Consider the following 13254-nt stretch of genomic DNA (forward strand, 5'->3'; position numbering starts at 1 on the left):
ATGTCAATCCCAATCACGTAATTCAGCCCACCACCATCCCCAACCACCTGTGGTTTTCCCCACTTAGTGTCCATATGTTTGTTCTCTACATCTGTGTCTCAGCTTCTGCCCTGCAAACCATTTCATCTGTACCATTTTTCTAGGTTCCACATACATGCATTAATATACGATATTTGTTTTTCTCTTTCTGATTTACTTCACTCTGTATGACAGTCTCTAGATCCATCCACGTCTCTACAAATGACTCAATTTTGTTCCTTTTTATGGCTGAGTAACACTCCACTATATACATGTACCACATCTTCTTTATCCATTCATCTGTCAATGGACATTTAGGTTGCTTCCATGACCTGGCTATTGTAAATAGTGCTGCAATGAACATTGGGGTGCATGTGTCTTTTTGAATTATGGATTTCTCTGGGTATATGACCAGTAGTGGGATTGTTGGACCATATGGTAATTCTATTTTTAGTTTTTTAAGGAAGCTCCATACTGTTCTCCATAGTGGCTGTATCAATTTACATTCCTGCCAACAGTGCAAGAGGGTTCCCTTTTCTCCACACCCTCTCCAGCATTTGTTGTTTGTAGATTTTCTGATGAGGCCCATTCTAAGTGGTGTGAGGTGATGCCTCATTGTAGTTTTGATTTGCATTTCTCTAATAATTAGTGATGTTGAGCAGCTTTTCATGTGCTTTTGGCCATTTGTATGTCATCTTTGGAGAAATGTCTATTTAAGTCTTTTGCCCATTTTTGGATTGGGTTTTTTGTTTCTTTAATATTGAGCTGCATGAGCTGTTTATATATTTTGGAGATTAATCCTTTGTCCATTGATTCGTTTGCAAATATTTTCTCCCATTCTGAGGGTTGTCTTTTCGTCTTGTTTATGGTTTCATTTGCTGTGCAAAAGCTTTGAAGTTTCCTTAGGTCCCATTTGTTTATTTTTGTTTTTATTTCCATTACTCTAGGAGGTGGATCAAAAAAATCTTGCTGTGATTTATGTCAAATACTGTTCTTCCTATGTTTTCCTCTAAGAGTTTTATAGTGTTCAGTCTTACGTTTAGGTCTCGAATCCATTTTGAGTTTATTTTTGTGTATGGTGTTAGGGATCGTTCTAATTTCATTCTTTTACATGTAGCTGTTCAGCTTTCCCAGCACCACTTGATGAAGAGACTGTCTTTTCTCCATTGTATATCCTTGCCTTCTTTGTCATAAATTAGTTGACCATAGGTGCATGGGTTTATCTCTGGGTTTTCTATCTTGTTCCATTGATCTATGCTTCTGTTTTTGTGCCAGTGCCATATTGTCTTGATTACTGTAGCTTTGTAGTATTGTCTGAAGTCAAGGAGTCTGATTCCTTCAGCTCCGTTTTTTTCCCTCAAGACTGCTTTGGCTACTCGGGGTCTTTTCTGTCTCCATACAAATTTTAAGATTTTTTGTTCTAGTTCCATAAAAAATGCCATTGGTAATTTCATAGGGATTGCATTGAATCTGTAGATTGCTTTGGGTAGTATAGTCATTTTCACAATGTTGATTCTTCCAATCCAAGAACATGGTATATCTTTCCATCTGTTGCTATCATCTTTAATTTCTTTCATCAGTATCTTATAGTTTTCTGCATACAGGTCTTTTGTCTCCCTAGGAAGGATTATTCCTAGGTATTTTATTCTTTTTGTTGCAATGGTAAATGAGAGTGTTTCCTTAAGTTCTCCTTCAGATTTTTCATCATTAGTGTATAGGAATGCAAGAGATTTCTGTGCATTAATTTTGTATCCTGCAATTTTATCAAATTCATTGATTAGCTCTAGTAGTTTTCTGCTGGCATTTTTAGGATTCTGTATGTATAGTATCATGTCATCTGCAAACAGTGACAGTTTTACTTCTTCTTTCCCGATTTGGATTCCTTGTATTTCTTTTTCTTCTCTGATTGCCACAGCTAGGACTTCCAAAGCTATGTTGAATAATAGTGGTGAGAGTGGACATCCTTGTCTTGTTCCTGATCTTAGAGGAAATGCTTTCAGTTTTTCACCATTGAGAATGATGTTTGCTGTGGGTTTGTCATATATGGCTTTTATTATGTTGAGGTAGATTCCCTCTATGACCACTTTCTGGACAGTTTTTATCATAAATTGGTGTTGAATTTTGTCAAGAGCTTTTTCTGCATCTACTGAGATGATCATATGGCTTTTATTCTTCAGTTTGTTAATATGGTGTATCACACTGATTGATTTGCGTATATTGAAGAATCCTTGCATCCCTGGGATAAATCCCACTTAATCATGGGGTATGAGCCTTTTAATGTGTTGCTGCATTCTGTTTGCTAGTATTTTGTTGAGGATTTTTGCATCTCTATTCATTAGTGATATTGGTCTGTAATTTTCTTTTTTTATAGTATCTTTGTCTGGTTGTGGTATCAGGGTGATGGTGGCCTCATAGAATGAGTTTGGGAGTGTTCCTTCCTCTGCAATTTTTTGGAAGAGTTTGAGAAGGATGGGTGTTAGCTCTTCTATAATTGTTTGATAGAATTCACCTGTGAAGCCATCTGGTCCTGGACTTTTGTTTGTTGGAAGATTTTTAATCACAGTTTCAATTTCATTACTTGTGATTGGTCTGTTCATATTTTCTGTTTCTTCCTGGTTCAGTCTTGGAAGGTTATACCTTTCTAAGAATTTGTCCATTTCTTCCAGGTTGTCCATTTTATTGGCATAGAGTTGCTTGTAGTAGTCTCTTAGGATGCTTTGTATTTCTGCGGTGACTGTTGTAACTTCTTCTTTTTTATTTCTAATTTTATTGAGTTGAGTCCTCTCCCTCTTTTTCTTATGAGTCTGCCTAATGGTTTATCAATTTTGTTTATCTTCTCAAAGAACCAGCTTTTAGTTTTATTGATCTTTGCTATTATTTTCTTTGTTTCTAATTCATTTATTGTTGCTCTGATCTTTATGATTTCTTTCCTTCTGCTAACTTTGGGGTTTTTTTGTTCGCCTTTCTCTAGTTCCTTTAGGTGTAAGGTTGGATTGTTTACTTGAGATTTTTCTTGTTTCTTGAGGTAGGCTTTTATAGCTATAAACTTCCCTCTTAGAACTGCTTTTGCTGCATTCCATAGGTTTTGGATCATCGTGTTTTCATTGTCATTTGTCTCCAGGTATTTTCTGATTTCCCCTTTGATTTCTTCAGTGACCTCTTGGTTATTTAATAACGTATTGTTTAACCTCCATGTGTTTGTGTTTTTTACATTGTTTTCCCTGTAATTGATTTCTAATCTCATAGTGTTGTGGTCAGAAAAGATGCTTGATATGATTTCAATTTTCTTAAATTTACTGAGGCTTGATTTGTGACCCAAGATGTGATCTATCCTGGAGAATGTTCCGTGCGCACTTGAGAAGAAAGTGTAATCTGCTGTTTTTGGATGGAATGTCCTATAAATATCAATTAAATCTATCTGGTCCATTGCATCATTTAAAGCTTCTGTTTCCTTATTTATTTTCATTTTGGATGACCTGTCCATTGGTGTAAGTGAGGTGTTAATGTCCCCCACTATTTTTGTGTTACTGTCAATTTCCTCTTCTATAGCTGTTAGCAGTTGCCTTATGTATTGAGGTGCTTCTATGTTGGGTGCATATATATTTATAATTGTTATGTCCTCTTCTTGGATTGATCCCTTGATCATTATGTAGTGTCCTTCCTGTCTCTTGTAACATTCTTTATTTTAAAGTCTATTTTATCTGATATGAGTATTGCTACTCCAGCTTTCTTTTTATTTCCATTTGCATGGAATATCTTTTTCCATCCCTTCACTTTCAGTCTGTATGTGTCCCTAAGTCTGAAGTGGGTCTCTTGTAGACAGCATTTATATGGGTCTTGTTTTTGTATCCATTCAGCAAGCCTGTGTCTTTTGGTTGGAGCATTTAATCCATTCACATTTAAGGTAATTATTGATATGTATGTTCCTATGACCATTTTCTTAATTGTTTTGGGTTTGTTTTTGTAGGTCCTTTACTTTTCTTGTGTTTCCCACTTAGAGAAGTTCCTTTAGCATTTGTTGTAGAGCTGGCTTGGTGGTGCTGAATTCTCTTAGCTTTTGCTTGTCTATAAAGCTTTTGATTTCTCCATCAAATCTGAATGACATCCTTGCATGGTACAGTAATCTTGGTTGTAGGTTCTTCCCTTTCATCACTTTAAGTATATCATGCCACTCCCTTCTGGCTTGTAGAGTTTCTGCTGAGAAATCAGCTGTTAACTTTATAGGAGTTCCCTTGTTTGTTATTTGTCGTTTTTCCCTTGCGGCTTTCAATAATTTTTCTTTGTCTTTAATTTTTGCCAATTTGATTACTATGTGTCTTGGCATGTTTCTCCTTGGGTTTACCCTGTATGGGACTCTCTGCGCTTCCTGGACTTAGGTGGCTATTTCCTTTCCCATGTTAGGGCAGTTTTCAACTATAATCTCTTCAAATATTTTCTCTGGTCCTTTCTCTGTCTCTTCTCCTTCTGGGACCCCTACAATGCGAATGTTGTTGCGTTTAATGTTGTCCCAGAGGTCTCTTAGTCTGTTTTCATTTCTTTTCATTCTTTTTTCTTTATTCTGTTCTGCAGCAGTGAATTCCACCGTTCTGTCTTCCAGGTCACTTATCCGTTCTTCTCCCTCAGTTATTCTGCTATTGATTCCTTCTAGTGTATTTTTCATTTCAGTTATTGTATTGTTCATCTCTGTCTGTTTGTTCTTTAATTCTTCTAGGGTTTTCTTAAACATTTCTTGCATCTTCTCAATGTTTGCCTCCATTCTTTTTCCAAGGTCCTGGATCATCTTCACTATCATTATTCGGAATTCTTTTTTTGGAAGGTTGCCTATCTCCACTTCATTTAGTTGTTTTTCTGGGGTTTAATCTTGTTCCTTCATCTTGTACATAGCCCTCTGCCTTTTCATCTTGTCTATCTTTCTGTGAATGTGGTTTTTGTTCCACAGGCTGCAAGATTGTAGTTCTTCTTGCTTCTGCTGTTTGCCCTCTGGTGGATAAGGCTATCTAACTATTTTATTTTTTTAATTTATTTATTTTATTCATTTATTTTTGGCTGCATTCGGTCTTCATTGCTGCACACAGGCTTTCTCTCATTGCAGCGAGTGGGGGTTACTCTTCGTTTTGGTGCACAGGCTTCTCATTGTGGTAGCTTCTCTTGTTGTGGAGCACTGGCTCTAGGTGCATGGGCTTCAGTAGTTGCAGCACGTGGGCTCAGTAGTTGTGGCTCATGGGCTTCTAGAGCGCAGGCTCAGTAGTTGTGGTGCATGGGCTTAGTTGCTCCACAACATGTGGGATCTTACCGGACCAGGCTTGAACCCGTGCCCCGTGCATTGGCAGGCAGATTCTTAACCACTGCACCACCAGGGAAGCCCTACACTGAGTATATTTAGACCTAACAGTATTCTGTCACTCTGACCACATTGATACTTGATGAAGTACTGTCTACACTGAGTACATTTAGACCTGAGCTTGTTCTGTCTATACTGGAACATTTAGACCAGAATATTTTCTGTCTATGCTGGGAAATTTAGACCTTACCATCTTCTTTACACCAAGTATATTTAGACCTGACAGTGTTCTGCATGCACTAAGATGTGGAGACCTAGGTAGAGACCCAGCCTTGCCTCAGTCCTGGGAGCTTCAGGGTGGATGTGGAGACCTGGCCTGGCCTCAGCACTGGGAAGCTCTGTGCTTTCATCCAAATGTCAGTGCTCAGATGTCTGGGGTCTGGAGCTGATGTGGGCTTGTCTGGGTAAGAGCCTCTGCTCTGAGTGTGGTTACCTGGCCCTCCCAGGGGATGCATGCTGAGGGTCAGTGCTGTGGTAGAGGCCTCAGTTCTCATCCTTGTGAGGTTCACCTTTCCTAGGGCTCATGGAGATTCCTCAGGTGTGCTACCTGGTAATTATTCCTATTCACCAGCATGCACAGGGAGAGTAGGGAGGCAGGTTTACCTGGTGAGTTGACTGCAGGGCACGTGGACCTGGACTTAAGGCTGATGGGCAGCAGGTGAGGTTGCTTCTGCACTGTCCTTCCGGTCGACCATCCATCCCCACTCTCTGGGCCTGTCCTCCTTTTTCAGCCTTCCTGTCCCATGAGTTTTCTCATCACCTCAGTGAGAAAGGAAAGGGCTGAGCCTGCCAGAACCAAGGTGGTGTGTTCAACTTTAGCATGAAAGCATTAAAAACAATTAAAATAACATAGAACCAAAGTGGAAACAGGAGGGGACTGACTTCTCTGGGCCAAGTGTGGGGAGAGGAGATGGACCCTACACTTCTTTCTAGGGTCCCAGGAGGTCCAGGAACCTGCCTTGTTCACACATATGGCCCCACTTAGCACAGCCATGGTGTCCTGACCAAGGTAGATATGTGACCCCAGGTGTGGAGTCTGGGGAAGTGGGAGTCACTTGGTGAGTGTGGCAGGTAACCCCAGGTTCAGGGTCTGGGAAGGTGAGGGTCACCCTGGAGAGTGTGGACGTGTGACCCGAGGTGGGCAGTTTGGGGAGGTGGGGATTACCCTGATGAGTGTGGAAGTGTGATCCCAGGTGCAGTGTCTGGGGAGGTGGGGTCACCCTGGAGAGTGTGGATGTGAGACCCCAGGTACAGAGTCTGGGGAGGTGGGGTCACTCTAGGGAGTATGGACAGGTGACCCCAGGTAGGGAGTGTGGGGATTGTGTGGGTCTCACGTCATCTGCATGGGTCAGGATCACGTGTACATCTGCTTTTTGGCTGTAGTGTGTCTTGTGCCCTCTGAGATTTCCAACATCTGAATTGAGGCTGTTGCCCTGATTAACCTGTGGTCCCTTTTCTTGTCTTAATCTTGTCGCATTCATTTGAGGACAGGCAACTTTGAGTGAGTTGCTGTTCTGTGTTCTGCTGAGTGACAAATAACCCTTGGTGGTATCATATTAATATCATAGCATATTGTATATCTAATCTGAGGGGTGTCACCACTGTCTGCGTTCCCCTGAACAGAGCTTAGGTATCACAGACTAGCCCCCCTACGAATGGTCCCTCACGTGCCATGGGAGGGTACCATTATGGCCCCCAAGGTGATGGATGGTGCTTGGGCCTCACACATTTGTGATAAAGGAGAGTCTAACTGGAATCCCAATTAATAAGACATCATTTAAAATTTTTGTTTTATTTTAAGTGAAATAAAACATACATTGCATACACTTTACAATCATCACCATTTTAAGTGCATGTTTCTGAGGCATCAGATATATTCACCTTCCCATGGAGTCATCACACCAACCCTAGAACTTTTCATCTTGTAAAACCAAAATTCCACAACCACGAAAGTCTCACTCCCATTCCCTCCCACTGTCCCAGCACTGCCGTCCACCTCAGTCCATGAGTTGTCAACTCCAGGGCCCCCATTTGAGTGGAATCCTGCAGTGTTTGCTGAGGGATCATTTTGGAAGAGCTGACTTTCAGTCTGAAGCTCTGCCTGTTTACATCTGAAGAATCTGCATTTAGGGAGAGGGTATATGAGGAAGGGGGTGTATGAAGGACAGGGTGTCTGGGGTGCAGATGAGCCAGGACCTGACCAGCTGCCTTTGGGCCCTCTGGTCCAGTCTCTGGGCCTCATCTGTATCATCACTGTTCCCGCTGGCACCCCTGGGGTATTGTTGTCTAAGTGAGATTCCTCTGGTGACCCTGCTCTCCTCCCCTCCTCCTGTTAGTTGGGGAGGGGGTTGCTTGCTGGGTGGTCTCTACTCCTGTGGCAGGAAGGACCCTGCAGGGTGGACCCATAGATTGCAAGGTGTGGTCCCAAGAGCATGGGGCCCATGTTGGACAAGCATCAGGGCTATGCAAGCACTCAGATCACTTCATCACCAACACATAATGTTCCCAAGACTCCGCTCAGGAGGGCATGACGGGTGGTCTGGGACCCTGTTTCTGTCGTGGAGCTCAGAGAGCACGTCCCCCATGGGCTCCAAATTCACCCCTGCATCTCAGCCATCTCCTTCTGTCCTGTCTTTGAATGCAGGAAAACGACCTCTGCTGATCATTGTCCACAACATAACGCCAGGTCCTGTCAATAGTAGGATTCTTTAATTTAAGTATTCTGGGATAGCAACTGTTTTTTAGGCCTAAGAAGGAACAGCTCATGAGTGTAAAACATTTTCAGATGAAATTAACATTTGATGATTATCTCTATGCTACTCCCTTATTGACTTCTTTTTTTAAATTCCATTGATTTCTTTTTATATATTTATTATTTATTTTATTTGTTTATTTTTGGGGCTGCGTTGGGTCTTAGTTGTGGCACATGGGATATTCATTGAGGCATGCACGATGTTTCGTTGTAGCATGCAGGCTCTTCGTTGCATGGCACAGGCTTTTCTCTAGTTGATGGGTGCGAGCTCAGTAGTTGTGGCACGCAGGCTTAGTTGTCCCACAGTATGTGGGATCTAGTTCCCTGACCAGGGATTGAACCTGTGTCCCCTGCATTGGAAGGTGGATTCTTTACCACTGGACCACCAGGGAAGTCCCTTGTTGGCTTCTATTAGTTATAATTCTCCTGGTTTTAGATCTGATGTGGGGATTATAGAGGAGTCAACATTTAATTCTTCATAATCTGTGTATTTGTAGCTTCAGCATCATTACTGACCCCTAGTTTTTATGGTTTGGGAAAAGTTATTGATTTCCTGTATCATGCAAAGGATTCACAATGATGATAGGGCAATTAAGATTACAATGATGGCTGGCAAATTGTTCAACTTCTCTTTAACTGTGCATCTGTTTTACGCATATGAGTCAGTTTAGTTGTCAATATTAGTGAAATAATATAGAGGACTAGAAAACTTATTTTAAAAATTATTATTAATGTGTGATTATGAAAATGTAAAAGTTCTTCCATAATAGATGATGCTGCATCTTGAGAGCCTAGATGAAGTGGATGTGCCTTAGTGATACACAGGATTTTTGCCTATGATTTAACTTTGACAAAGTTATGTAATTTTTTACTATTATCTCACTTATTGAGAAAGAAATAATGATTATGGTGTTGGCTTGACAGCAGTTGAAAACAATTCTATTCCTTCCTTATTTTAACTTTACATAGCAGTGTACGAACAGAGGTAAAATGACAGAGCTAGCATTAGACTGTAAATCTAAAGACAGAGATTGAGCTCTCTTTTTGCCAAACACTGTGGTGAATCAACAAATTGAATTGTAACTTCAAAGAAGCAGCTTCAGTTCTGCTGGTGCTTTTCCCACCTTTTTTTCCTTGATGGCAAAATTAGATTGAAGCCAGTTGACTAGAGTACATACCTATTAATGAAAATTTCCTGGGGTGGAAGAACATCAATCTAGTAAGGATTTAGCTTAATTAAAGTGTTTTCTTGGCACTCAACTGATGTAGGATAGAGTCTTGCAATCCTTATTTTCAGGAATTAAGTAAATAATACTTGCTTAGGACTTTGAAAGCTCTTGGTCTAAACTAACCTAAATTCCTAGTCCAGCACTGATAGAATTCAGAGTTAAGGGTAGTAATCATGTGGCTATCACGATTAGTAATGATAGGAAGGTTATTTGTTTTGTATGTTCAAACTGTTGTTTTACTTTTGTGTTGTTTATTGAAGGGAATATAGTTAGTGATGTGGAGTATGTTAGCTGCAAGTAGAAATATATGCTGAGTACTACTATGATGGCTATTAGTGTTGGTAGAATGATGTTATCATTTTTGTTATCTCTTGGATAATTATTCATTTGGGTAAAAACCCTGATAGTGATGGGCGATGTCCTAATGATACTATAATGGTGAGGAAAAGGATTGTGATGGGAGGTGTTTTATCTCATGTGTGTGATAATGATACTCTTGTAGTACATGATCTGGGCATAAATAAGAAGAGGAGAGTGTTGTTATGATATAAATTAGTATGTTTAGGATTGTTATAATTGGAATATACTTTATAATAGCTGTTATTCATCCTATATGGGCAATTGATGAGGAGGGTGTTATTTTTTCCAGGTGAGTATGGCTAAGTCTGCCTCAGCCTCCAGCTATGATTTATAATATCACTATGATTAATAGTATATTTAGGTTGATGGATGGTGACATGTGGTATAAAACTGATAGGGGTGCAATTTTGTCAGGCTGATAGCATCAGGCCTGCTGTTCATGGGATGCCTTGTGTGACTTCAGACACTCAGAAGTGAAATGGGGCAAGTCCTACTTTTGTGACAAGGGCGATTGTCATGAGGGTGGATGCTGCTGGATTAAAGATTTGTGTTATTCTTTGTGTTCTTTGACCAGAGTATATTAGATTAATGATAATCGCCATTATAAGTAGTATTGATGTGGTGCATTGTTCTAGGAAATATTTGTTGAACGTTTCTATAGCTCATGAGTTAAATTTTTTATTATAATGGGGATAATAGTAACCAGTGTGAGTTTGTTACTACTATTATGGTTCCTGAGATGATGGTCAGTAGAATGATAGTAAAAATAGGGTTTCTTAGTACAGGAAGGATATACAACAACATTTTGAGGGGTATGGGCCCGATAGCTTATTTAGCAGACCTTACTATTGCATGTGGTGTTATGTGGTAGCATGGAGAATGTAAAATTCTTAAGGGTAGTTTCAATTCCTATGATTATAGGAATAAGAGCATTTAAACCTCTATTATTTACTCTATCATAGTGACTCTTTTCTCACACATATTACTTATGTTTGTGGTGTGATGCCTGATGTGATGAAACCTCTCATATATAATACATAGGGCTAATGTTAGTGGTAAAAAAATTTTATAAGAGATGTATGTCAGAAAGAGAAAGACAAATACCATATCATATCACTTATATGTGGAATCTAAATATGGTACAAATGAACCTATCTACAAAACAGAAACAGACTCACAGACATAGGCAATAGACTTGTGGTTGCCAAGGGGGAGCAGTATAGAGGAGGGAAGGACTGGGAGTTTGGGATCAGCAGATGTAAACTATTATATATAGAATGGATAAACAAGGTCGTACTGTATAGCAGAGGGAACTATATTCAATATCCTGTGATAAACCATAATGGAAAAGAATATAAAAAATATCTGGGCTTCCCTGGTGGCGCAGTGGTTGAGAGTCCGCCTGCCGATGCAGGGGACGCGGGATCGTGCCCCGGTCCAGGAAGATCCCACATGCCGCGGAGTGGCTGGGCCCGTGAGCCGTGGCTGCTGAGCCTGCACATCCGGAGCCTGTGCTCCGCAACGGGAGAGGCCACAGCAGTGAGAGGCCCGCGCACCGCAAAAAAAAAAAAAAAAATATCTATATGTGTATAACTGAGTCACTTTGCTGTACAGCAGAGATTGGCACAGCATTGTGAATCAACTATATGTCAATATAAAATAAAATTAAAAAAATAAGAGATGTATAAGTTGATCCTTTCAAAATTGTGCATACGATGCTCGAATTCATAGAAAGGAGACTGTTAGGAGTGGTTTTTTTTTTGTTTTTTGTTTTGTTTTGTTTTGTTTTTGCAGTACGCGGGCCTCTCACTGTTGTGGCCTCCCCCGTTGCAGAGCACAGGCTCCGGACGCGCAGGCTCAGTGGCCATGGCTCACGGGCCCAGCCGCTCCGCGGCATGTGGGATCTTCCCGGACCGGGGCACGAACCCGCGTCCCCTGCATCGGCAGGCGGACTCTCACCCACTGCGCCACCAGGGAAGCCCTGTTAGGAGTGTTTTAATGATGACATTAGCTGTATATAATTCTGGAAGGAAATGCGAAATTCTCCTAAAAATAAGATTGTTATGAAAATGTTTCTTATGATGATATTGACATATTCTTCTAGGAAGAACAGGGCAAATTGTCCGGCTACGTTTTCTACATTGAAGGCAAATACAGGTTTCTCCTTCTGTTAAATCAAATGGGGCTCCACTGGATTTCTGCTAGAATAAACGATTTATGGATGGGGTCAGGAGGAACATTAGTTACAGGTGTTCTTGTGTGCCAACTAAAGGTTGGCACTTGCCACCTATCTCTACAAGGATTAACTCACAAGCTGCTGAGACCACTGACTTTCAACAACCCCTGAAAGGAGTTCAGGGCAGAGATCAGGAATGAGGCCCTCTGTGCTCTGGGGAAAACTGGCAGAACAGGCCTTCAGAAATTAGATATTTTCAGGAGAAAATTTTATGAGCCCAATTCTTGCATCTCCTCATATCTAGAAAAGCACCAAAATCTGTCATGGTGACATCTGCTTCATGAGATTAGCAGCAGCCTTCTGAAAAATCACATATGTACTGACCTTCCTCCCTACCTCTTTGGAGCAGTTTTTCAGAGTTGTTTGCAATGCTGTCTCCTGGGCTATAGTCCTCATTTTGCTCCAAATAAAACTTAACTCACAACTCTCACGTTGTGCATTTTTTTCAGTCCACATGTGTAATAATTGCTGTTGAAAGTGTAAATGATCCATTTATCAGTAGGACTGATAAGAGAATAACTGCTACTGTTACTTCATATGAAGTTTCCTGTGCTACTGCCCATAGAGCTCCAATTACTGCATATTTTGAATCTGAAGTTCATCCAGGTCAGAGGATGGAATAAATGGCTAGGCTTGATATGGCTAATATAAATAGTATGCCTAGTTTATATTAATAAGTGAATAAGGTATAGGAAGAGGAATTCATATTGTGAGAGCCAGGGTTAAGGCTAGCATTGGCACAATAATAAACATATAAAGTGATGATGTTGATGGTCATAGTGGTCCCTTAATAAATAATTTGACTGCATCAGCAGTAGGCTGTAATAATCCATAGGGGCTGGTGATGTTTGGCCCTTTCTGGATTTCAATATAGCCTGGGATTTTCCATTCAGTTAATGTAAGGAATGCTATGGTGAGTAAAATTGGGTAATTAGTGAAAGAATGTTAATTATAAACATATTCTTAGGAAGAGGACATGAACCTCTGGGAATAGAGGTTTAAGTTTTATGCAATTGCTGGGCTCTGCAAACCCTAACAAACCCTGTCTACAATAGGATATGTATAAATTAATTGAATGTAGATTTTATCATCATTTAGTTTGAAGGTGCTTTTGTAAAGTGGGCCTTATTTCTCTCATCCTTTCATACTGAGACAAATGTATAATAGAAACCGACTGGGATTACTCCAGTCTGAACTCAGATCACATAGGACTTTAATCATTGTACAAACAGACCATTAATAGCAGTCACACCATTGGGATGTCCTGATCCAACATTGAGGTCATAAACCCTATTGTTGATATGAACTTTAGAAGAGG

General features: G+C 40.4%; 1 protein-coding gene across 1 annotated transcript in view; it reads right to left on the minus strand.

The window, feature by feature from the left end:
* Positions 1 to 7323: 7323 nt before the first annotated feature.
* VAMP7 (vesicle associated membrane protein 7) overlaps positions 7324 to 13254 on the minus strand; it is an 86478-nt gene continuing 80547 nt past the window's right edge. Inside the window, exon 8 of the mRNA XM_060136997.1 lies at positions 7324 to 7479. Coding sequence (XP_059992980.1) covers positions 7465 to 7479 — 15 coding nt within the window. The 3' untranslated portion in view covers positions 7324 to 7464. The remainder of the gene's footprint in view (positions 7480 to 13254) is intronic.

The sequence above is a fragment of the Lagenorhynchus albirostris genome, chromosome X (genome assembly GCF_949774975.1).
Source record: "Lagenorhynchus albirostris chromosome X, mLagAlb1.1, whole genome shotgun sequence".
In the NCBI taxonomy this organism is placed as follows: domain Eukaryota; kingdom Metazoa; phylum Chordata; class Mammalia; order Artiodactyla; family Delphinidae; genus Lagenorhynchus; species Lagenorhynchus albirostris.